Genomic DNA, 27,136 nt, shown 5'->3' with positions numbered 1-27,136 from the left:
ACGTCTTCACGCAACAATGTCACATCACTGCCCGTGTCGACCATTCCGTCGAATGTGTGCCCGTCAATTTTCACAGAAATTGTCGGGTACCGACCAGTGATATTGTTCACAACTGGTTTCAACTTCTTTGGGCAAGCTGTCGAAATATGCCCCATGTCCCCGCACGAATAACACTTCGTACTTCTTCTATCGTTACGAACATCTTTCTTAGGAACGCTATCCGCCATTTTGCAGTTCTTTCGAAAGTGTTCACCACAAACCACCGTTTCACCACAATTATAACACTTCCTATCCTTGTCTCTCGAGGTTACACTCTCCTTACCGTAGCGCACACTTGGTGTTACTGACGGGAACAAATCGGAACACGGTTCCGCCGTTTGTTGGATGATCACGCGAAGGTATGATCACCCGGGAGAGATTCTCGCGTAAATCTCAGCTAGAAGTGAAAGCGCTCAAATCGTTGGGGTCGAGCGAGTAGGCTTTTATCCTGGCAAGCAGAATCAGTTCCCCAGCAGACCTTTTTCCAATTCGATGGCAAACACAGCGACTCGAATAAGCACCAATCACGGTAAAATTGCAAGTACAAGTGAGTTTATTTAACAAATTTTCCAGCTTTTATAGTAACAATGTGTCTTGAAAGTTTTTAAGTGTAAATGAGATGGAAGAATTAGAATGAGATAGAAACTTCATCTCGTTATTTATCACTATTGCCTTTTTTACCTAAACGAGGTTTACATGAAATCAGGTATGCCATTTTATTGCACCTCGCTAGTCCGAGTGCATCTTGATTCGTATTATTTGCATAGGATATTTTGGTTACCCGCGCATGGCGCGCTCGCTAAGCCCTATTTCGCTTATTAGTTCAGGTGTTGTCTGATTACCCCTAGCCGGTACGCTATCTGACCTACGAATCCTTGGGTATTTTATGACATTACCCTAATGGCGGTTAATGTTTACATGTTTCTCATAAGGCGTGTTTGTTATGAAGTTTAGTTCTTTTGGTTTTAGCCGAGGCGGCGATCTATAATTTGCTTAGGATTTTCCTATCCTTTATTACCTGTCCGTTGGGCGTGTACCTTGTATGCTTTACTTGTAACGTATCCTTACGTGTGTTATTCCACACCTTACGCCCACGCTTGGGCGTCGGACCTTATTGGTTTTTCTTTATCTATTTTCGTCTACGCGTTAGTCCTTTCCTGTTCTCTACGTTTCTTTACGTTCACCTTCTCCGATGCAGGTACGCTCGCTCGATTTACATTCGCGTTCGTAACATTCTCTCCCTGGTAAAACTACAAGTTTTACCATCTTAACGCGATAAAACATTTTACTCTTAATTAATCGAAGTTTCAATTACGTACTCGCATTTATCATTGAAGGGCTGATGAACAGGATGATGTTGTAGACTTCATGGCTCGAGATCGTTGCGTTGGTTCTGAAGGTTGATCATTTCCTCTTGTAAATCCGGATACCGCTTGGTTCTGGTGTTCGGAAGCTGAGTCGTTATTGTAGGTGCTGTAGCTGGTGCATCGGTTTGGTGCTGATCTTTCCTCATATGATTACGATGTGACAAGAAGTTTGTCAATGAATCCCAAAACGAGGCCAAGAGCTGCCATCCTATACCGTAGATGTCGTACAGAATCCTACCGTGAATGATGGTGTCGACGATGAATTTGAGGGATCGGGTTAACACGTAGATGCCGATTGCTGTAGACGTGATGTTACCCAGCCACGTTGACCACGATAGTACCTTTGACCAATACTTATGGAAGGCGTTATGAATGACGTTCTCGGAGATGAGCGCCTCGAACGTGAAGCCTTGAAGATTGGGATGCTGGCCGGATATCATTTTGTGTATGACTGATGAGGCGATACGTTTATCGCTTTGCTCATACACCATGTCCTTCATCCGCTGCAGGTTCTCGTAGTCGTACACGCCACTTTCCATTAGACTCGGCAAGGGTGTGTATGACCAACTCGTCACGACGTCCGTCGTTAGTTCTTGTGGCGGTGTGGTTTCCATCGAATTGGAAAAAGGTCTGCTGGGGAACTGATTCTGCTTGCCAGGATAAAAGCCTACTCGCTCGACCCCAACGATTTGAGCGCTTTCACTTCTAGCTGAGATTTACGCGAGAATCTCTCCCGGGTGATCATACCTTCGCGTGATCATCCAACAAACGGCGGAACCGTGTTCCGATTTGTTCCCGTCAGTAACAAATGGTGGCTCCAGAGAGGAGATTATTATAACTCGCGTGTGTTCAAAAGTAATCTCTTCGAACGAACTTACGTTCTGGTGTGCTGTCGCCTAAAGAACTGCAAAGTGCAAAATCCGTGTAAGAAGTGATTGTGACGAGTGTAGTTCTAAAAGGCTACTGGCTAAAAGTGAAGTTTAAATATCTACGGACAAAAGAGTTGCGCGCCTCTTAAACTACAGTGTCTAAAGTTCAATAGCCAGTGGACCTAGTTAACCAGGAACTCGTGAAAGGCTCCAGAGAAACGCCAATCAAAAGAGCCAATGTGCTTTCCCTGGCAACTGATTGAGAGATCAGACGAAGCTGCTATCGAACCGATAGCAGAATTAGTGCCGCCAGTGAATCCTGCAGATTTGGAAATTTGGGACGAGGAGTATCGCTGGGACAACGGCAATCCAGTACCGGAAGCACCGCCAGTTGAAGAAAACAACGTCGAGGAGCAGTTAGTCGTCGACGAAGAGTACTTCGAGGAGTACTACGAGGAACCAGGGGACAGCGAGGACGAATTCGAGAATAGACTGCGATTTTACCCAACGTGGGACACTACAGACGAGTTGATAGACAATATCAACACGACGATCATAGGACTCCTTAACGAGAAAAAGGAAATAAACAAGGATATATTGGACGAGTATCTTCAACGTGTGAACGATTATCAAAACTGGAAGCTGATACCACGGGACGCCTACCCAATCTTCTCAGATCTTCATTATCGGTTAATAAAATAATGTGAACACTAATTGTTGGATTATAGTGAATTTAAAATCCGAAAGAAATAGAAGTTATCGTTGCATTATCCTCCTTTGCGTCGTCGCAAAAGTCATCGCAGACCAGCCAGTGCATCAAAGGAATCACCAAAATTCCGAGAGTCGGTAAGTGAAATATCCTATTATAAGCACGGCAAGGAAATCTTAGATTCGTCCGAAATGCCTTACAAATTTGTAAACAATACAGAAGGCAGTTGTCGCCTATGCACAGCGGAAGATACCGCTTTGGCATCAATGATCGCATGTTCCGAATGCGATCGGTGGTTTCATTTAACGTGTATCAAGTTGACACGTAAGCCTGGGCCAGAAGAAGTCTGGCTATGCGGCAAATGCCAACAGATTAAGTACGAACTTAATAGGCAAAAGGATGAGCTCAAAAAATTAGCCGAAAGAGACGCTAAAAATACAAAAGAGCTCAAGGCCTTGAAGGAAGGCCAAATGGACCTCGGTGAGGTTAGTTCCATGAGGGAACAAACGTTAGAAGAGTTGGTTTCGAAATTGCTGGTAAGTCAGCAACAGCAAATGCAAGAGTTTGCTAAATTGTTAGCAAAAAACGGTGGTGAATCCACCCAAATAGGGATCTTGGTCAAGAGACAAGCCCTAATGCAATTGCCAAAATTCGATGGAAAATCCAGGCAATGGGCAACTTTCAAGAAAACCTTTGAAGACACAACCCGAGAAGGGGAGTTTTCCAAATTAGAAAACCTAAATCGTCTTAAGTTGGTTTTACATGGAGCAGCTTATAAGACTGTTCAACAATTGATGATGGAAGCAGAGAATGTTCCGGAGATAATTAAACGTTTAGATGAAACGTATGGAAAACCCAACATTGTATACATGGAGTTGTTAAGTGATCTCCAAAAAATACGAAGGGATTCCAAAAATGTAGTCTCGGAAATAGTAAATGCTTTAGAAAACATCATTTCAAATGTAAAATTGATGGGTTTACCAGAGTATTTGAATGATCACAGATTAGTGGTGGATCTATCCGCTAAGTTACCGCACTACCTTCAAAGGGATAGAGCGAAGTTCATAGCATCCGCAACGAAAAGAATGGATGTTCAGAACCTTGACGAATTTTATCAATGGCTCAAACCCTATGCTAAAATGGCGGACGTGATGAATACAATGGTTGGTAACACATCAAAGGAAAATGTCCATGTGCATGAGCAGGGCTCAACGGATAAGCAAGCCACGAAAAAAGGAAAAAAACCAACGAGATCTTCTAACAAAGGATGTCTGATCTGTAATAAACCGCATGCGACGGTTAGGTGCCTTGCATTGCTAAAAAGGGTTCCGTCAGAAAGATGGAAACTTGTTATAGAAAAACAACTATGCTACGGATGTTTGAGTTCCAATGAACATAGCTTAAGAGAATGCAAGGTTGCCAAAACATGCGGAATAGATGGGTGTACGGATAAACATAATAAGATGTTGCATCAAAAACAAGTTGAAACTGTTCAAACAGTACAGATGAACAACCACAATAGTGTGGCAACAACTTGGATAACCCATTTTCAGACATTGCCCGTAAGATTGATAAACGGTAATAAGTCAGTAAATGCTTACGCATTTTTGGACACGGGATCTTCCGTAACATTAATTGAGGCGGATGTCGCTAAACAATTAGATCTGAAGGGGCCCGTAATACCACTTCAACTTGCGTGGGCACAAGGGATCAAATCTGTGCAGGATACCAGCCAAAAGGTCCAGATGACAATCAAGGGTGCAACTAACGAAAGTTTTCCTTTAGATGATGTAAGAACGATTAGGGAGATGAATTTACCACTCCAATCGATGCAGTATGATGAAATTACTGCCAAATATCCTCACTTGAAGGGACTGCCAATTCAAAACTTTAATGCAGTTCGTCCTTCATTACTAATAGGGATAAATAACAATCATCTATTAATTGGAACTGAGCACAGACTTGGCAAACCTGGAGAACCAGTTGGAATGAGAACCAAACTAGGCTGGTTAGTCTTCGGCAAATTGCATTGCGAAGAAACTGTAGTTGATCATACAATGGTCGTCCAAGAAGAGGACGCGATTAGAGGAATGATGAAAAAACATTTCTCTGTAGAAGACTTCGGTGTAAAACCAGTTGCACGGCTGCCAGAGTCAGAAGATGAAAAGCGTGCAAAGGCCATCTTGCAGAATACGTTAAAATTCAAAGATGGGAGGTACGAAGTCGGTCTTTTATGGAAAAAAGACAATCATATATTTCCATGGAGTTTGGATAACGCCATGACAAGATTGAAAAGTTTGGAGAACAAACTAAACAAAGACCCAGCCTTAAAGCAATGGGCGATGGAAACCTTCGAGAGCTACGTAACAAAAGGTTACGCAAGAAAATTAGAACCATGGGAGATCATAAAAGATGCGTCTCCATTGTTCTATTTGCCTCATTTTATAGTAATCAATAAGAATAAAAACCCATCTAAACCACGGTTGGTTTTTGACGCAGCAGCTAAGGTGAAAGGACAATCGCTAAACTGTGCGTTACTATCTGGTCCCGATGCCACAACATCCTTGTTTGGAATCCTAGTAAGATTCCGTGAAGGAAAGTATGCGATCTGTGGTGACATTAAGGAAATGTTTCACCAAGTTAGAATTCGAAAAGAGGACCAGGATGCGCAACGTTTTATTTGGCGGAATTGCCAAAATCGATATCCGGATATATACGTCATGCAAGTAATGACGTTTGGATCAACTTGTTCACCTTCATGCGCACAAGCCGCCAAGAACACAAACGCCGAACGTTTACAAAATAAATACCCTCTCGCTTTAACTCCTATTAAAAGTCAACATTACGTTGACGATTATGACGACAGTTTCAACTCATTGAACGATGCTATTAAAACTGTCGATCAGGTAATAAGAGCTCATGACGAGGGAGGATTTTGTATTACGAAATTTTGCTCCAATAGCGATGAGTTGATTGCATCTTTACCCAAAGATAGGGTAGATCCTGATGCAGTAAGAATGCTAAATGATAAGGATGATGATGCATCCAAAATATTAGGAATTTATTGGAATACGGCGAGGGATGAGATAGGATTCAAGTCAAGATTGGACGTCCTACCAAAGGATGTTTCAAGTAAAATGAGACCACCAACAAAACGTGAAGTATTGTCGCATATTATGAGCTTTTTTGATCCCTTGGGATTAATTTCTCATATAACAATACATGGAAAGATCCTGATGCAGGAACTCCATAAGGAAACTAGCGAATGGGATACCCCTATATCACAAAGGTTATTGGAACAATGGGACTCTTACCTTGAACATGTAAAACTTGCCAACCAGATCCGTATTCCAAGATGGATTCTGAATAATGCTGGCTCTGAAATAGAGTTGCATGTATTTGTTGATGCATCTGACAAGGCCTTTTCAGCAGTAATTTACTCCAGAAGCAAAAATTCCGTTAACTGCCCGCATGTGCAACTTATTGTAGCAAAGGCTAGAGTTGCGCCAATTAAATTGTTATCGATTCCTCGATTGGAATTGCAAGCGGCATTATTGGGTGTACGCCTTGCAGATACAGTAAGAAATGAGACACGGCTAACAGTAACAAGATCAATTTTTTGGAGTGATTCGAAAACTGTGTTGAGTTGGATAAACTCAACACACCGCAAATATAAGCAATTTGTGGCTCATCGCATTGGAGAGATATTAGATACAACAACCGTGGACCAATGGAGATGGGTACCGTCTGGACAGAATCCAGCGGATGAGGCAACAAAGAAGGTTCCGGGATCGTCATTATGGCTGAAGGGTCCAGATTTCCTGAATAAGCTAGAAAAGGACTGGCCGCAATCCACAATTGGAGAAACAAACGAGGAGACTAACTTCGTGAACATGTTTCAGCAAAAGGATGACTATATTCAGGAAACAAAATTTTCACAGTGGTGGAAATTGATAAAACGAATTTGCATAATGATGAAGATCATTGAATTTGGCCTGAAACGCAAAACGTTTAAAAAGGCTTATACAAATGCAGATCGTGTACGGGCCGAAAATATCCTTTATAGGAGAGCCCAAATGGACAGATATCCAGATGAGATCGAGGATCTCAAAAAGAATAAAGAATTGACAACGATAGGACCGTTGTCAGAGCTTGCACCCATATTGGATGAATATGGGGTAATGCGATTCCGGAGTAGGTTGGAATATACCGAGCGACTGCCAAAACCGGCAAGAGTACCGGTCATACTACCGAAAGATCACCACATCACGCACTTAATTATTCAATGGTATCATGAATTATACCATCACCAATCCCATCGAATAGTTCTATCGACACTACAACAACGGTATTATATAGTTGGTCTTAACACAGCATTCAGATACGTCAAGGCGAGGTGCCAGCATTGTAAAAATGCCAAGGCTAAACCTACACCACCAATAATGGCACCACTACCTATTTGCCGAACGGATGCATATGTTTATCCGTTCACACATACGGGTGTCGATTATTTTGGTCCCTTTGACGTAGCAGTTAAACGATCAATCGAAAAACGCTGGGGCGTCATATTTACGTGTATGACGACGCGTGCAAGCCATATAGAAATGGCGGAAAAATTGGATACCGACTCTTTCTTAGTCTGCTTTATGAACTTCCAAGCTAGAAGAGGTGTAGTGTCGCAAGTGTACAGCGACAATGGAACAAATTTCGTCGGGGCGAATAATGAGTTAAAGGAGTTGATAAAAAAAATAAACTCCGTGATGGAAGGAGGCGAAGCGATGAAACTTAACATCGCCTGGCATTTTAACCCACCGGTAGCGCCGCACTTCGGTGGATCTTGGGAAAGGCTGATTCGGATAATAAAGTCCAACCTAAAGGAAATGATACAATGCAGGCCAAATCACCCACCTAATTCCGAAACATTACGAGCAGCGTTAATACACGCGGAATTTATCCTGAACTCACGACCGTTAACGCATATACCGCTTAATCACCACATTTGTTACTGACGGGAACAAATCGGAACACGGTTCCGCCGTTTGTTGGATGATCACGCGAAGGTATGATCACCCGGGAGAGATTCTCGCGTAAATCTCAGCTAGAAGTGAAAGCGCTCAAATCGTTGGGGTCGAGCGAGTAGGCTTTTATCCTGGCAAGCAGAATCAGTTCCCCAGCAGACCTTTTTCCAATTCGATGGCAAACACAGCGACTCGAATAAGCACCAATCACGGTAAAATTGCAAGTACAAGTGAGTTTATTTAACAAATTTTCCAGCTTTTATAGTAACAATGTGTCTTGAAAGTTTTTAAGTGTAAATGAGATGGAAGAATTAGAATGAGATAGAAACTTCATCTCGTTATTTATCACTATTGCCTTTTTTACCTAAACGAGGTTTACATGAAATCAGGTATGCCATTTTATTGCACCTCGCTAGTCCGAGTGCATCTTGATTCGTATTATTTGCATAGGATATTTTGGTTACCCGCGCATGGCGCGCTCGCTAAGCCCTATTTCGCTTATTAGTTCAGGTGTTGTCTGATTACCCCTAGCCGGTACGCTATCTGACCTACGAATCCTTGGGTATTTTATGACATTACCCTAATGGCGGTTAATGTTTACATGTTTCTCATAAGGCGTGTTTGTTATGAAGTTTAGTTCTTTTGGTTTTAGCCGAGGCGGCGATCTATAATTTGCTTAGGATTTTCCTATCCTTTATTACCTGTCCGTTGGGCGTGTACCTTGTATGCTTTACTTGTAACGTATCCTTACGTGTGTTATTCCACACCTTACGCCCACGCTTGGGCGTCGGACCTTATTGGTTTTTCTTTATCTATTTTCGTCTACGCGTTAGTCCTTTCCTGTTCTCTACGTTTCTTTACGTTCACCTTCTCCGATGCAGGTACGCTCGCTCGATTTACATTCGCGTTCGTAACACTTGGCAACTGCGATTTCATCGCCTGATATTTCTTAAGTTGCACTTTGAGCTCAGCAAGGCTTGTTGCACCCATTAAACACACTTTATTTCTAGGATCGGCCACAATACCCTGAACGATATATTCACAAATCGATTCTTCGTCGACTTGTCCTCTCTTCGCCAACGCTTGCATGGCATACACGTACTCAATGTATGGTTCGTCTGCCTTCTTCTTCCTTTTACGCAACGCCTCATGTACATCTTCACTCTTGTTTTCGCCGCGAAACTCTGAAGCGAGTGCGTTTTTCAGCAACTTCCACGAATTTAATCCACTGGCGCACGCGATGAAGAATTTGGCTGGGCCTGAAAGGAGTCGCTTCGCATAAACCAACGTCTGCAATTCAGTCCAACCTAAAAGATTTGCATTTTCTTCGAGATCGGTAATGAATTGGCTAATATTGCGACCTTTTCCATCGTCCCCGAATGTTGGTAGAGCCTCCTTGACATCATTGAAATTAAACGTAGCAGATCGCCACGTTTGCGCATCGACGAATTCACCCATATCGGTCGAGTTTAGCAGACATTGTTTTGAACCAATTTCCACCGGCTCACTTTGGTTAGCTATTCGCGCAGCTAATTCCTCCTTAGTGCCAGATGTCGGTAGGTTTTTGGCCTCGCACTGCTTCATTAACCCGGTTCGAGTGAAAATTTCCACAAGTTCTGTTATCTTGTCGGATACATCCATTGTTCAATCCGATGTTCAATCAGAATTACCGACACGATACAACAGGCACAAAACTCACACACAACACACACTGCGACAACTGGGCGCACCAGGAAGCACACAGCAACCTAAATCCACAGCTATACTCTGGGAGCACACAGCAACCCAACGCACGCAGTTTTTAATGGGAGCACACAGCAACCCACTAACACTACTATACTCTGGAAGCACACAGCAACCCAACGCACGTGGATTTTATTGGAAGCACACAGCAACCAATTAACACTATGCACACAGCGTATTTCACTGCTCGATGTCGGAAACAGCCTTTCCCGGACGAGCCCCCAAGTAGAAACGGGTATTAAAAAAATGCAAGTTCCTTTATTCTATTTGCATCCAACATCGAACAGTTCCCGTAACGGACTGACTCCGCTATCCTTGCTAGCTCCTCCTGACAACCGCGTTGCCAGCTATCGCCTCAACTATCACCAAGCACATGGTGATTCATTCCCTACAAATATATATATTTTTTATAAGATTATTATTTGGCCTTTCTGGACCATTTATTTCCTCCTAGCTCCTCCTGACAACCGCGTTGCCAGCTATCGCCTCAACTATCACCAAGCACATGGTGATTCATTCCCTACAAATATATATATTTTTTATAAGATTATTATTTGGCCTTTCTGGACCATTTATTTAATTTATATTATGACGGCAATGCCGTATACCTTTCTGGACCACTTCACTATATTTTTATGTATGTGTTTTTTTTTAGTTTTTTTATGTTTTTTTTTAATTTTTTTTTACTCACTCTTTACTGCTCTCTCGTGTTCTGCTGGTCTATACCTCTATAGCTCTTCTCAGGCCGAGTGGCCTTTCACGTCTTTCTTCGACAGATGTACGCTCTTGGGGCGGGTGCCCTTTTTCCTTCCTTCGGCGGGGAACGGGCCCTCCGGTCGCTTAAAGCGGTTGGTCTTCTCACGTCTTCCTTCCTTCAACCGGGAATGGTTCCGGTTCTCCGGTTCTCCGGTTCAGCGCAGGGCCTTCCTTCCTTCGACCGGGAATGAAGTCCTCCGGTTGTCCTCAGCGCTGGGCCTTCCTTCCCTCGACCAGGAATGGGATCCTCCGGTATCCTCAGGGCTGGGGTCTTCCTTCCACCGGGAATGGGGTCTTCCGGTATCCTCTCGAAGCTTCTCTTGCTTTGGTTAACTAGCGAGCACTACCTTCCTCTCTGGAGCCACCAATGTTCCCAGCACAGCAAGGCGATAAACCCGTGTCGAGCTCTCGGACTGGAGTATCAAACTCCGACCGAGGGTGAGAGTAGGTAGCAACTATGCTAGCCACGCCGCAGCCAACCGAAATAAAAAGGCTTTTCGTTTCCGGTTGTGAGAAGCTTGTTTATTTCCGGTCTACCTCCCCGTAGCCGTCTTTTGTTGTTGTGTTCTGCTAGCGATACATATGCTAGCGACTCGTAATGTACATTTTGGCCTCTTCGCCTAACACCCTACTCCTAACCACCCTGCCTTTAGTATTTAATTACAATCCTAACCTATTAATTACTTCTTATTATCATCATCCTCTCCTCGCCGTTTCTAAGATACATTTGAGTTTTGCTAAGTTTACGTTACATTTGCTTTAATTTATAATTGCGCCAATTCCTTGCCACTTCCTTCATCCTTAATCTTAGCCTGCGCAACAAGCGAGATAAGGAGTGACGCTTAACTTCCGTCCCTCTCGCTTCCCGTTAGGAAGCGAGCGAGAGCGTCAAGCTTGGTTTATTTGTTACGAGGAAGATGGCGCCACGCATTTATGTATGCTTCCGTTCTCTAACCACGCAGAGTTGCTTCCTCTCGCTTAAGCTTGTCGCTCTCCTGTTTTTACCCTCTCGCGTAAGCTTGTCTCTCGGTGATGAGCTACGCTCTCTCCTTAGGACACAGTGAACAGCGGGTTATTGAAAGGACATATTTCCCTTCAGCGACAGTGTTGGTGACAGCAATAGGGTTGCGCTTATTCGCCATTAATCTTCCTTCTTGAAGGAAGTAAACGCCGATGCAAGCCGTTGTTCCATTTCAGCTGATAGATCGCGGTTCAAAGCTTTCACAGCTGAGATGAGGAATTCGCGATGACTCCCCCATCCACTGCCATAGCAGTCGCGGAAATCGCCACACATCAACAGCACATGCGTTTCCGGGCGACACAGTTCCTTAACCACAGCGCTAGGAGCACCCAAACAAGGACCATGGTATAGGGCTTTACACGGACCTCCGCATGTGTAGGTGTTGTCACTTGCAGAAACGAACAGTTGTTACGAACGCAGACGAACGAACTTGTTTATATCGGAAATTACACTGATGTGATGAGATCACGCACTTGCGAAACTTTACGGAAGCAATTGAAGTTCCTGGTTATGTAAAAATAGTTCAAATCACGGAGCGTAGCTTTAAACAGACCAAACACTTGCGTAGTTTTTTTTTTTTTACAAATTACGATTTATTACTATTTTTACAAAGCTTATTTCCTAACTATATTACTAAACGAAAATCATTTGTTTCAAGTGATTTGTGCTTATGTTTGAGTAGTTACATATTTCTTTGTTTTCAATAATTATAACATAATTTATAAATGCAGACATGATAGCAGTTCTATACCTTTTCTTCGTATTGTCTAATACAGGTTTGATTAGCTGCTCAAATGGCGGTAACGGCATTTGTTTATCTCGCATTATCTCGCAAAATAAGTTCCAAATGTGACATACAGCTTTACAGTCTTTAAACTTATGTTCTACGTTTTCTATTTTCGTACATTCTAGACAGTTTGCATGTGTACTCATTCCAAATTTATATTTTACTTCTTGTGTTAATATTCTTTCGTTAACCAACAGGTAGTACTGGCTTCTTTGTTTAGAGTTAAGGGCGTTGCTGTTAATATTTCTCCAAATCCTTTTCCAATTATATTGATAATATTTTGTTTGCACGTGTGGTAACGGACATGATTCAAGAACTATTTTGTGTAACAATTTAGCAGATGGATATTCAACAGTGCTTTTGTTGAGATAGGCAGTTTCAAGTTTTAATGTTTTTAAACAAGGGTAGAACGATGGAATATCGGTAATATTAGGTGGATTATCATATTTGATATATCCACTGGTGTACGGCATTACTTTTTTTTCTTTTAGGAATCGATTTACAAGCAAAGATTTTAATTTAAATTCAGGCACAAGAAGGTTTAATCCTCCTTTTGTTTTCGGTAATGCGAGTTGATGCATTTTTACGCGAAGTCCTCCCTGATTCCATATAAATGATCCTAATTGATATGTTATACGTCCTAAAAAATACTTGTTTATTGATAATACTGATCCTACATACCATAATTTTGATGTTAGATATGTGTTTGCTAATATGATTTTTTGCTGAATATTGAGTTCTCTAGTTTTATGTTGCCTTATTATTTGCGCAAATTTATGGGTTGTAGCTTCCCAGTTTAGTTTAATAGTGAGTCTTAGGCAGTTAGTGAATATTATACCAAGGATTTTAATTCTATATGAATTTTCTATCCAGTTAACAGATATTTTGTTGTTTTTAGATATAAACCCTATGTCAATCGATGTTGTTTTGTTAATATTTAGTCTTGCTCCAGATCCAATGCCAAAGTCGTGAAAAGCGCTTTTAATGAGTTCTATTTTCTCCGTTTTTGTGGTTATTACTGAAATATCATCCGCATAGGCGTTAACTAAATCGTCTTTGCCATTACATATATCTTCCAATTTGTTCAATAAAGGATTGAAATATATGGCGAATAGGAGTATTGCAATTGGATCTCCTTGCCTCACAGATCTTTGCACAGCTATAGGTGGAAGGAGTACACCATTAAGGTATAATCTTGAGTAAGCATTTTCATTTAGCTTTTGGATAATAAGTACTATTTTATCGTTGAATCCCATTGCTTGCATAGTTCTGTACAGGAATTTATGATCCACTCAAAAGCCTTTTCCATGTCAAAGGAGATGAGTTTCCCTGCCTTTTTTTATGTTTCAGGTTCATAATTTTGTCTTTAATCGATAGTAGGGCTTGAAAAATATTTCTGTGATTATTACTGCATTTTGTGAGTTGGCAAGTAAATTATTTTTTTCTATTATACATTCTAGTCTAAATTTAAGGATTTTAGTAAATATTTTATAATCACAATTAAGAAGTGTTATAGGACGTAGAGACTCTATATTTTCCACATTGTAGTTATTCTGTTTGGAGACTAGCACAATTATCCCTTCTGCAAATTCAGATGGTATTTGTAGGTTGAATACTTCATTCAGTATTAAATTTAGTTCTTTATGTATAATGTCAAAAAACGTTTCGTAGAATTCGTATGGCAAACCGTCTGTCCCAGGACTACGATTCTTGGATGCTGCTGTAATTGCATCATATATCTCTTTTGTTTCTATCTCATTGTCAAAAACTCTGTTTAATTCACAGTCCTTTGTAATTTTAGTTTTGGTGTTGGTTCGTGTTTCTACTGTTTTTTTTTATCTTCGGCGAATAGTTTTTGAAAATGATTGTTCACAAAATTTTGAATTTCAAGTTCATCTTCAATTATGTTGTCATTATCTCTCAATTTCCTAATAAAAGTTCGTTTTTTCCTTTGTTTTTGCAAATGTAGAGTAGAAATTTTTTCTCCTGCTATGTATGTGTTACTTATTCTTATATAGTTTTCCGTTTGTTTCCTTTGTATTTCAGCTTTAGTTTTGTTAATCATAATTTTCTCGTTTGGATCGGAAACAAATTTTATGTACGAATCATTAAGTTTACTTAGCAAAGCTTCATAATGCCTGTTATGTTCTTTGTAGTGTAGGCTATTTTTCCATTTAAAAAAGCTTTTTATCTTCGGTTTCGCAAATTTAATCCACCACTCTGTCCATTTGCTGTAGTTCTTTTTGTGTTTTGTCCATTTAGACCAATTTTCCTTGAATTCGTTAATTATATCAGGAGTTGTTAAATGTTTTTTGTATGACCAGAGTTTCACTCTATGTATGTTTTCATTCCTGTCATTGGGTAACGCAATTCGAATAACGTACGCTCTATGATCGCTAAAAGGTACAGTTTGGATATTGACCGTACGTACGGCTTCTTTCAAATTTTTAGTAATATATATCCTATCTAACCTAGAAGCCGTATTGGATGTAACATATGTGAATTCGACGTCTTTTTTTAGAATATTCCAAGTGTCTATATGTTGTGTGTGATATATTGCATTTCGTAGTGCATTGCTAAAATTTGAGCTACCTAGTGCGTCTTTTTTGTTAATAACGCAATTGAAGTCACCTGCAATTATACTGTATTTGTAAGGGTATCTCAGATAGTAAGCCAATGTGTGTTGGAAGAAATATTCTCTCTCATTTTTCTGTTGTGTGCCTGAAGGTGCGTATATGTTGGTAAGTCTAGTCTCTTTGTTTAAGCACAACGTTATCAGTCTTCCGTCCACACTTTTTTCAATGTGCGTAAAGTTTATTTTCTCGCGCAAGGCAATAGCTGTCCCTCTCTGTCTTTCATCAATATTAGTTACGATGTTGTAACCTCTGAGGCTGTGTAGAGAGTTTTCGTTTACTTCTTGCATGCAAATAATGTCTAGATCTAATTTCTGTGCAGTGGTCATCAGGCTTTCGCTTTTTGTCGCGTTAGAGATGTTTGCAATATTAATAGAGGCGATCCGATATGATATATTGATGTTAGTGTCCATTTTTCTCTTCTTTTTTTTCGTTTCTTTTGTTAGCATTAACTACTTAAGCACTTTCTCTCCTACCTTTTTCACTTTCTGCGTCTGATGCTAGCAGGTTCGTATCGCGTTCTTCCTTTCTTCGTGACTATTGCATAGCAATCGGTTAGTTTTTTGTCAGCTTGTCTTTTTGCAGACAGTGATCGAGACTGTCTTGTCTGCTCTGTGTTTCTGTGTGGTGTTGGTGATTTCGCCCTGTTCGAAATCGAGTTGATATCGGGTTTCTGTTTAGAACTACCGGGTTGAGGAGATGCTGCGATTCTACTTCTTGTCTGTGATGGTGATGATGGCGGTTTTTCTATCCCTGTCACACTTTTTCCGCTATCTGCAGCAGTAATGCTTGCATATGTATTTAGTCGATCGTTGATGTTGGATTTTTGTGCCGTTAGCATTCTATTTTTTGCACAGGTCATACCGTGATGCACATACATGTCACATTTTCGACATGTCGCTTGTTGCCCTCGATATGTGGCAAGCGTCGTTTCTCCGTTTATATGGATAAACGAGGGAATAGGCTTTTTTATGGTCATGCGTACATATCGAAATCCGTTTGGCAGGCCGGCACATGGGTATGCTTCACTCCATACTCCTTCAGTTACAGACACCACTTCTCCGTAGTAGCTCATGTATTTGGCTATGTCAGTGTTCGTAACATACACTGAAGCGTCGTGAATCTTCACTATCGTTGAACCATTATCCATCGAGATGGTAATTGGGTATTTTTTACCAAGGCTTTCGAGTTCATGCCGACCGTCGTGTTTATCGACGGTTTCCAAAGCTACGTTTGGATCCTTGATCTCTACATGCGCACATGTTGTCGACGTACGCAGGTGGATTCTATTCAATTGTTCTTTACTCAGTCCGAGCTTGGAGACTACGAAGTCAATCACCTGTGCAGCAGGTGGCTTCGTCGGTAGGTTGGAGAAGTCCACCTTTATTGTGGACACTTGTCTCACTTCCATGTCTCTTTCTGCCACGCACTTATTTTATTTATTCATTTTTTTTTGTGTGTATTTGTTTTCACTTTTGCTGGAGAGCACGAATGAAACACGTCTGATCCGTACGAGCTCTAGAACCGAACTGTTCGTGGCGTTTTTTTGGCATTAATAGTTTATTTCCGTATGTAGCAACTTGCATTTTAGCAGTTCTATTTTAAGGTTGTACTGTTTTAACCCCTCTAATGCTATTATCAAATTTGAATTGTGCTCTTCTTCTGATTCACCAAATATAACAATGTCGTCTCAATAAACGAATGCTTTTACCGGTTGAATTATGTTTCTGGAAAGTGGATAGGCTATTTTTAGGTCCCATAGGCATGCGTAAAAATTCGTAGTGCCCTTTCGACGTCGAAAATGCTGTTTTAGCAGTGTCTCTATCCGTTATGGGTATTTGAAAGAACTCTGACTTGAGGTCTATAGTTGAAAATATTTTACAGTTACCAATGATATTCATTATATCATCTATCCTAGGAATGGCATAAATAAACGGTTTAGTGATTTGGTTAAGTGCACGAAAATCAACCACAATTCTAAATTTTCTTTCCATATCTCCACCAGATTTTCTTGGTATGCACAGCACCGGTGTATTCCATGGGCTTTTGCTTGGTCTGATTATTTGTTGTTTTAGCATTAAGGCCCTATCGATTTCAACACTTTAATTAAAAAAATCCACTTTAAGTATATGCAGTCGTTCCTTGTAATTATATTGTTTAATTAAAGATGATTCACTGTGCGCGGTTGAATTAAAATTTGGTTCGTGAAAAATTTCACGAATATTGTGAAGGCTGTTGCTACCCGTGTTAATCTGAACAGCTCTAATTCTAATTGCCAACACCTTGTCATTCATTACCCTTTTACCTTGTGGTCAGAGAAAACGGAATATACGAAATAAAGAATTATATCAAATTAAAATGTACACGTATGAATTTATCTATTTACTTTTTTATTTTATTACTATCATTATGTATATATATACTACAACAATTTATTATTGAAGTATTTAATTTATTGAAAACTCAAAAAAACCTGGAATAAAACAATTACACTAATTTTCTCTTGCTTGTTACCACTGTATATGACACTGCGATTTCCTTCACTACATACTTGTAGGGAATGAATCACCTTGTGCTTGGACAGTTGAGGCGATAGCTGGCAATACGGTTGTCAGGAGGTTGCTAGCGAGGATAGTTGAAGAATCTGTTTCGTGAACTGCGCGATGTTGGTTGCAATTACAATAAAGGAACTTGCATTTTTTTATACCCGTTCCTACCCGTATTATGTTATTCTATACATTTTAGTAGAACATGATTTTTGCCTATCTCTGCTATTTTTCTAGTTATTCTTAAATTCTGTAAAAATTATAAACAAAACACCACTGATTTTTATAGAAAAACTATATTTCTTATTCTCAACCACTTTGTAGAGCATTGGGACCTATCGCCAACGTAATTAACCACCAGTCGATAAAAATATCAACCGATATAATGACAGTTATGGCGGATTGGTATCGCAACGCAGCAAATTTGTCAACCCTTAAAACGGCGAAGGCAACTTTCGTGGAAAAAATCAAGTAGTCGTTAAAAAAGTCTTTAATTTGTATCGCGAACGAGATAAACTAATTATATCGATCGATATATTTACCTACTTCCTCGATGTAGTAGATAAACGGTACCGAACCCATTTTATGTGAAGATTTGAGAGCTTACTTCACGGGAAATGTAATCTCATGTAATGGGAAATGTATTTTTGAAATGGAAACGTACAAACGTATTAAAAAAAATTAAAATTTAATTCATTTAAGTTTTTTTTATTCATAGAACTCATAGAACTCGTCTCGTTCTCATAGAACGGACTTCCGTTTTTTTCTCCTTATCATTTGTCTGTTTTTCTGTACAAATTCCTTTCCTTTTCAAAACTAAAAGTTTTCTATTACCTTGATTTGATCACGTTCAAATGAAAAACATACTAAACTAACGTTTACGAATAACTTATTCCCATAGAAAAAGTAGCGATTAGAGCCGGACAGCCTGCTTACGGGAAATCTCACTTCTATTGCTTTCAACTTCTTGGAAATTATAAAATGGAAGAACTAGCCTAGTCATGAAATGAGAAAGGTGGAAGGAAAGTGCTGCAAGTTTCTGCAACACGCAAAACACTTCTTCGTTAGTCGACGATATGATAGATAGAAAAGCATAGATTTTGACGTATGGCAAAACTACTAGATCTGTGTTTATAATGGTCGGTATGATTTTATCGACTGGTAGGTGAAGAACGTTCGCGATACCATTTTGAGTAGATAAATATATTGGTCGATAAAACCAAACTAATGCATGTATCTATCACTTACACTTTTCCTGTTATTATTAAATAACACCGTGTGTTACAGATCGCCACAAATCAATGCCTAGAAATGTATCAAATTATACCTAGTTTTGATCATTGAATTTGTTCATTTGTCTTTCCAAATATCTCAGGAAAAAGTGTACCAATTGTTTTGATAAATTGTTGCCAATACTTTACCACCGATGGTTTATAAATAACTAATAATTAAAGGACGATTAAATGCAGAAATTCCAGCACCGAAATTTCATATCGCTTATACCATGAAGCGGCATTCCATAGTACGATGTGAAGATCGATAGAACACACATGCGTTGTTGGTTGGACGCTTTGAATAAGCGGTTAAATTCGGCTTCGAGCCGAGGAAACTTGATCTACACGACTACAGTACATAGGTACGTACGCTGTCCACACGCGTTGTCGGTCGGTCGCTTTGAATTGGTTGGTACGTTGCGATGTCCGTATACGCGCGATAGAGGGCGTACCGTGATTTTGCGTGTGTATCACGTGTGCGTTCGTCTTCGATCTAACGTCGCATGTAGGCCAGAACGAGAGATCCGCATAAAAAATGGATAAGTGTGGTCGAATTGCTCGCTGGACAAAAACCATAACCAAACTCATTTCGAAACACTTTTTCGGTCCCCCAAATTTCATACAAAACTCCTATGATCGCGACCCATTTGATTGCGATCACCCATATATCGGCCAAAAAAATGTTCGAATGAAAAATTCACTGCATAGGGACCTCCATACAAAATCCCTATGTTGGAGTCGGGTGGTCGGTAGAGGTCGAAGTCAAAAATTTTTCGTCACCAAAAGTTTTTCAAAAGTTGAAGCTAATAGACCCCAGATTATGAAAAGTAAGCCCCGGATGGATTTGAGAAATAAAATGTGTATGAAAATTTCACTACATAAGGACCTCCATACAAAATCCCTATGTTGGGATGATATCCTGACTGCTCGCGAATCAATAGCTCTCGTGTCCATTCAGATATTGCACCAATTGCTCCTTGACTATATTTTCAAGAATTTTTTTGAATATGTGAAGTATGTTGATGGGACGAAAGTCTTCCGCATTAGCAACACCGTTCACTTTAGGACTAGGTTTACACTTTAGTTTTGACTGGCTGCACACATTTTTGGCGCGCTCGATTTCTTGTCTCCGGTGCACATTTTTGATAGCAAGCACCGGATTTTTTTGTCGGGAGCATTTAATTTCATCAGCCCGATTCTTCACAGTTGTCGTCCGCATGTATATATCCCCCCTTGTGAAAGATTGGTTTGAGTTTAAAGCACTTGTTTATATGCAGTATTGTTTGTTTTTTTTTTAGTTATTTATTTATTTTTTTATTTCAATTTCCATGATGACGGCTTTCATCGTATTATCGACACCGTAGTGTCGAGTGTAGAGATGAGCGCTCCGGGCCGGAATCATGATTCCGATCCGATCCGATACAGTACTGAGTCCGATCCGATCCATAAAAGTGATTCCGATTGATTCCGAGTGATCCGGTTTCAATCAATATGCTTGCAATAATAGTTCAGGAAAATTTTTTATAGTGAGAACGCTTTCGATCAGAGTTATAATAAGCTAAACAGGGATTTAAATGCATTGAAAACATGTGAAAACGACAAGAAAACCATAGGACATTTTTTAAAAATCACTGGAACTACTGGACTATTTTTAAACAACAAAACTGAAAATCATGCGATTTAGCAAAACTACTCCTATAAAGTTGATTTAAAGATAATTTATAACATAACCCATAAGAAAACTGATGGATCTCGCATACTGCCAAAACTGCTTAGCAAACATACTCAACAATACAAAAAAAGTCAAATTAACCCAAGAAAATATTGCTGAAATTAGTTTGGCGAACTCAAATTCGTTTAATTTTGATTATAAATCATTGAGACTTTTTTTTAATTACATGGAAATTTTTGCCACTTGGAAATAATTTTAAAATTTTTTGCTTAACCCCCTCAAAAACCGTTTAATTTTCATATAAATCTATAATAAAATCGATAATTACCGACAATAAGTAAAACACAATAATAACAGTCAAAGTAAAATTACGACAAAACGCCGCAAAGCAACGCACACATGATAGATCCGGCGATCCGGATCAGCCGGAGTTTTCATAGTGAGAATAATTCCACTAGGTCCAGCTGTTTTGAGTCCGGCTTTTGTATGAAGATCCGGAGCAGCCGGAGTTTCTATAGTGAGAATAATTCCACTAGGTCCGGAGTTTTGAGTCCGGCTTTTGTATGAAGATCCGGAGCAGCCGGTGTTTCTATAGTGAGAATGATTCCGGTAGGTCCGGATTTTTTGAGTCCGGATCATCCAATTTTGTATGAAATTTCGTGGATCAGTCGGAGCGCCTATAGTGAGAATGTTTCCCATGTGAGATGAACTAGGTGAGAGCACACACAATTTGAGAGTATAAGCGAAGAGCAAGGAAGAAACGATCTCATAGTGGTCCTGTTGCTCAACCTGAAGTGTATATCTTTCCTGTTTGCACACGTATGTTAAAGTACGGCGAGCGGCTGTTTCATACACACGTGTCAGACTATTTGCGCTCAAAATTGTTTGTTCTCGTTCGTCTCTCTCGTAAGCTCTCTCCTTTTTTATGAATCCTTAACACGTTGATTATGCGCATTGGGGTGTTAGTATTTTTGCTACAAGAAGATCAAAAATATATTCAATAAATTTGCGTTAGATTCTTGCTTCCATTAACAAATTTACGCTTTACAAGCTAATTAATATCTGTAGTAAAAAGGAAACAAACATTTTATCGATCGATTAAAGAATGTTAAGTGTAAAATAATCACACAAATGCTCCTGTTACAATTACTACTCAATGGAATGTTACAACTGCCCACTATAGATTTCACAGGGCACATTAGATATCATAAAAGTTCTTGAAGTGTAAGGTTACTTTACTAATTCGGTCCATTGCACTGCATTGTTTTGCATTGCACGGGGTTGCATTGCATTGTTTTGCTAGGTTATGCTGTTGATAACCATGGTGAGTTTATTGACAAATATTTGTTTCAGTATTATGTCGCCATGTTTGTATTTTTTTTTTTCTATAAAAATTATGTATGGAATAGCATATTGGTATAAGTAATGGGGCGCAAAAGCCGCAAAGCCTGAAATTAAAATCCGGAGCGCGGAATCATGATCCGGAGCGCGCTCCGGCCCCGGAGCATACCGGATTGATCCGATCCGGCAAAAGGTCGGATCAACCCATCCCTAGTCGAGTGGTGTACAATTTTTAAGGCGTTTCCTCCTTATAATTTGCCTTATCCCAAGCATGCTCGGTTGTGTTGGTTTCTGGCGTATGTCTATGTTGTTTGTCGGTTAGTCTATCGTTGTTGTAATCGTATGTCTGTTCTATTTTGTTGTGTGTTGGTTTTGGTCCGGTGCTATTGTTGTAGGTGATATTGTGGATGTGATGCCTGTTCGTGTGGTTTGGCAGCCACATGGAGGCTTGGGGTGTGGCTGGCAGGTGGCTGCGTCGCTTTTTAAATAAACAACATTCGGTGTTGGACATTGGCAAAGTCTTGACGGAACTGAAACAAAACAGACAACAAATGGTTAAGACGGACTACAAGCATACACCTATAAGTCTGCCTCCCTTTTGCGGCTTTGGTGCTGTCCTCAAAGGCGACTGTTTGAAAGGCGATTGCTGTCCTCAAAGGCGAGGTCCCTGCCATCTTGTATCGGTGTATCCGGGATTCCACCGATTTCCACGACTGCACTCTTCAAGGAGGGTCTGGCGGTTTCGAATTCCACGCAGTGCCATAGAAGATGGTCCACATAATGGAATCCGACCCACCAGCCACACACTTTGGACTCAGCCAGATTGATAAAATTTTGAATAAAAAAATATATTAAGTTATTTAAGCAAATTACAACATTTAAATGTTTATAATACGTATATTGTATTGTAAACGTATAAACGTATTTTGGGAAAAAACCAATTATTTTCAACACTATCAGGACGCGCAAGGAATAAAACTGATCTTCCCTGCTTTTTTCTGTGTATGGATTCGTGTAAAAGAGAAAGTATAAAAAGGCGATACTTTTTGTATGCGTATATATGCACTACGATATACCTTGCCGCTACTCTCCTTCGCTGTCATGTAGCGTGACATACTATTTAACATCTTAACGACTCGTAAGAGGGTCCATAATTCGATTAGTTGATGAGCCAAAATCTTACATTAGTAAGAGAGACTATCCACAACATGATGTTTTCCTCCTCCGATCGGTTGTTTCATCTGGTCTCTTCTTACGTAAATCATATCCTACTTTCTTCCCAAATCTACGACGGCGTTGCCGAAGTGGAGCCGCAGCAGCCAAGGCACGCGGCAGTACTCCATAAGTACCGTGAACACCGCGTCGCGATTGTTGGAGATATAAGAGAAATGTTCTTCCAGGTTAAAATGAGTTCTGAAGCCCAGTAATCTCAGTCAATTTTCTGGAATTCCGTCGATCTTATTGAACAAGAACCAGCAGTATATGCTGTCGCGGTCATGACGTTTGGAGCGGCATGCTCTCCAAGTAGCGCGAAGATTGCAAAAAACCTTAATGCCTCCATTCCATTCGAACATCCATTCGCTCGTGCTGTTAGCTGCGTGAAAGATGAGCATTACGTCGACGATATAAGTGCTATTATCTGAACCGGTCAAATCGCAGAGAAGGTGTTAGGCATGTGGTGGAACATCGTAACTGACGAAATTATATTTAAACTATCGCCGAAGCATGACGTTCAGTTACTTACCGGTCAGAGAATTCCCAGCAAGAAATAAGTAATCAGCACTCTGATGACCGTGTACGACCCCATAGGCCTGATTGGCAACTTCCTAATGCGTATAAACATTCTTCTGCAAGAAATTTAGCGAGCCGGTATTGATTGGGAACAGGAACTCACTGGAAGATTGGCAGAGAAATGGATAAGTTGGATAAAGGTATTACCTAATATTCTAAGTAACGTAAGGGTGCTGAGATGCTATCGACGAATCGTTTCATGCTAGGCAGCGGAGGTTCAACTACATATATTTTGTGATGCCAGTGAAAATGGAATAGCTGCTTTTGCCTATTTGCGGTTTGACGAAACCGGGATCGTCGAATGCGCGCTGGTGGTGCCCAAAACACGAGTTGCGCCATTAAGGTTCCTTTGCATTGCAAGCGGCAGTTATTGGCACGAGATTCGCCGACAATATTCGGAAAGCAACCATGTAAGCAACAGATGCGAAGGTTGGTTTTTCGATGAACAATTGAATGTTGTTTTCGTTTTCGTTGTTTTGTTAAATAATCGACTAAATTCACAATTAACTTAATCCATTACTTCGTTGCACCATTAACACATGCAGCGAGTACCATGCATCCGCTGAGTTCGTGACATTTGGTTGATTGGAAAGCCATCTGCCGTGTAAATCATTATATGAACGATCAATACTGAATGAAAAACGTATGTGCTCTTTCATTGCACAACATCACGCATGTGCGCAGTAAACGCCAAAGGTGTATAAATAACGCAGTATGCTATAATTCTTCCATTTGATAAAAATTTAGGCAAAAAGTTTTTGCGTAAATGATTCGGTGTAACAGGTTTCGGGTAAAAGAATCGGTAAAATATTTGTTCGCGGAGATTTTAGTAGTCCACCGCCCTCTACCACACTAAACCAAACGGTTTGAAGCTACATACGAGATACTAGTTGCACTATGGACTCGAATTGGCCATAGAATGCGAAATTTTAAAATTTAAAGCGCCGTTAAGACGTACGTAGAAACACGCAGAACAGAGCGTGTCAAAGTTTTTGACACAACCTGCCCATCTGGAGGATTGAAGCTTGAAACAAATGACGGAAGAGGGCGCCACCAGCAAGGCAATAAAAAGGGCTGCATTCCGAGGATCGCGCCCTATTCATGTTGCAATCCAGAAAAGAAGAGTAATAAATTTTGAACGTCTCTAAGTATAACGAGGCTGTTAAAAATATACTTATAAAATCCGAATTTGCAACAGACCCAGACAACCTGACTACGACCACAGAGTTTGATTAGGGTCGTAGAATTTTCATATGTTCTACGACTACGACTTTGTGGTCGTAAAAGCAAATTGGTTCGAAATCGTGCTATTTTATGTCATGCCAACAGAGAATAAATGGGAGTAAAAAAAGAAACTTTTCAAATGACTGGAAAACTTTCAATATTTAACTGTTTCGGTCTTAAAAGTTTTTACAAATTTCGTTCAATGGCCGAAAACTAGAAATTCAACGAAAAATGCTTTGCCAAGTTTCGCATTACCATTTGACATTCCAACACGTGTTTCGGTTCATATGAAATGATAGTGATTTGAGTTGTCTATTTAATGGGTTTAATTTGGATTTATTTGTGGTTTATGCGATTTATTTTGTAATTGTGATTTGATGTCAACCTTGTAAATAAAATGAAAGTGAAATGTCTGAACAACACTACGCGCAATACTTAAAAAAAGTGGTATTTTGTACCGACGAAAGCGACTCCTGGACGACATGAGAAATGAAGATATAAGTCATACTGCTGCAGAGCTTAGCCTGCTTGCTGAGCTTGCTGCAGAGCCATTTAACCAAACTGATGATGGTTTGTTTTATTGTCTATTATTTAGACTTTTGGGTAAAATTCAACAGTAATTCGTTCTTCGTTTAAGGTGTAGTGAAACCAGCTTGTGACACATCAGAAAAGCTTGCTGGAGATGCATCGTTCATCGATGAGGAGGAAGATAACGCTGTTCCTAGTGTCTCCGATAGTTCTAGCGACGATGAATGTGAGAGTGATGAAGGAGTCATTGATTTTAAATCAATGGATATTACAAATTGCTTGAAGTATTTTGCTTTATCAACCAATCAAAAGCACTCGGTGATGAACATGTTGCTCTCGATTTTAAATATGAAAACAAATTTTGTGCTTCCAAAGGATGCTAGAACGCTTTTAAGCACCAATAGCCGGAACCGGAGACCGGAACTAAGTGCTCTCGGAAACGGTACGTTCTGGACCCGTGGTATTAAGAAGAGCCTCATGGACAATTTACGGTAAGAAGTATGACACAATCTTTTATTTCATTTGTTTGTTTTGTTTTTTTACATTCTTTTAGCTATTTATTGGTTTTCGTATTTTTAGGTTTTCTATTGTGACAGAAACAATATCTCTGAATATTTGTATTGATGGACTTCCGTTGCACAAAAGTAGCAACATGCAATTTTGGCCCATCATGATAAATATTCACGAAATGCCTCTGATCGCACCTATTACAACAGCGTTATATTGTGGGCGCACAAAACCAACTAATGCTCAACAATTTATGGACTTATTGGTAAAAGAGCTGAACAAATTAATGGACGAAGGGCTTGAGTTAAATAGTCGCCGAGCGCAAGTAATAATACGCGCAATAATAGCAGATTCTCCGGCAAGAGCATTTTTGAAAGATAATTCCTTAAAGTTTGATGTTAATATTCATATGTGGTTTCAATGTTTAGGGTTTCATATTAATAACTTTCTTGATTAATTGTACATCACACAATTAGCTACAACTGATTACTTTTCATTCATTTCAACATTTGCATTAACTCAACAACATTTGCAATTTACAATCATCGAGTGTAGGCAATACCTTACCTTTTCTCAACCAAAAGGAAAACCAATGAGTTGTTCCTTTATCCTTTATCCTTGATGTATGTGCAACTAGTGAATGTTTTGTAATACTTATTAGCTGATTTTGGCTTAATTAACGTATTCCTTTCTATAAAAAATCGAAAGGAATGTGCATTTTTAGACTTTAACAATTATGATGTACATTTTTTGCTGTATCATTGAAAAAAATGCAAATGTCTTTCGAGCAACGTCCCTGACCTTTTCATCCTATTTGGAGTAATGAGTAAACGTCGTAATCCAAACCAGACTTCTTTAATTGATACACATGATATAAATGCAGCTAGTTAAAATATTAAAATATTCTATACTTTTCATTCCAGGTGTGGCCTATTACAACTCTAAAGAAGGATGTTCTAAATGTACCTGTGAGGGGGAATACGATTACGACGGTAAATGCGTTATTTTCAGGGATACAAATGCGCCATTAAGAACAGACCAGGAATTTCGTCGTAACGCATATGGGAAACATCACAGGGAAGTATCACCTCTTTTACCTTTAAAAAATTTTAACATTGTTGAAGATGTCTTAGTTGGAGATATTCTTCATATATTAGATCTTGGATTAATACGTAGATCACTTTTTGGTTGGAGGGATGGAACATTGGGACTACAAACTAAATGGTCAACGAACCAAATTAAAGAAATATCCACTAAAATTTTAAAAATTAAACTTCCAAAGGTGATACCTAGAAAACTTCGTCCTTTAGA

The 27,136-nt window shown here is 39.8% G+C and overlaps 1 protein-coding gene across 1 annotated transcript; it reads left to right on the top strand.

Moving 5' to 3' along the window:
- The first annotated feature begins 2,512 nt into the window (after positions 1 to 2,512).
- On the top strand, positions 2,513 to 26,311 carry LOC128309208 (uncharacterized). The gene is made up of 4 exons (XM_053045591.1): positions 2,513 to 2,891; positions 25,428 to 25,809; positions 25,898 to 26,215; positions 26,302 to 26,311. Exons 1-4 carry the CDS (start codon positions 2,513 to 2,515, stop codon positions 26,309 to 26,311), a joined length of 1,089 nt encoding a protein of 362 aa, XP_052901551.1.
- The last annotated feature ends 825 nt before the right edge of the window (positions 26,312 to 27,136 follow it).

Source organism: Anopheles moucheti, unplaced genomic scaffold (genome assembly GCF_943734755.1).
Source record: "Anopheles moucheti unplaced genomic scaffold, idAnoMoucSN_F20_07 scaffold_24_ctg1, whole genome shotgun sequence".
NCBI lineage: Eukaryota > Metazoa > Arthropoda > Insecta > Diptera > Culicidae > Anopheles > Anopheles moucheti.
This window is presented reverse-complemented; position numbering and strand designations above follow the sequence as displayed.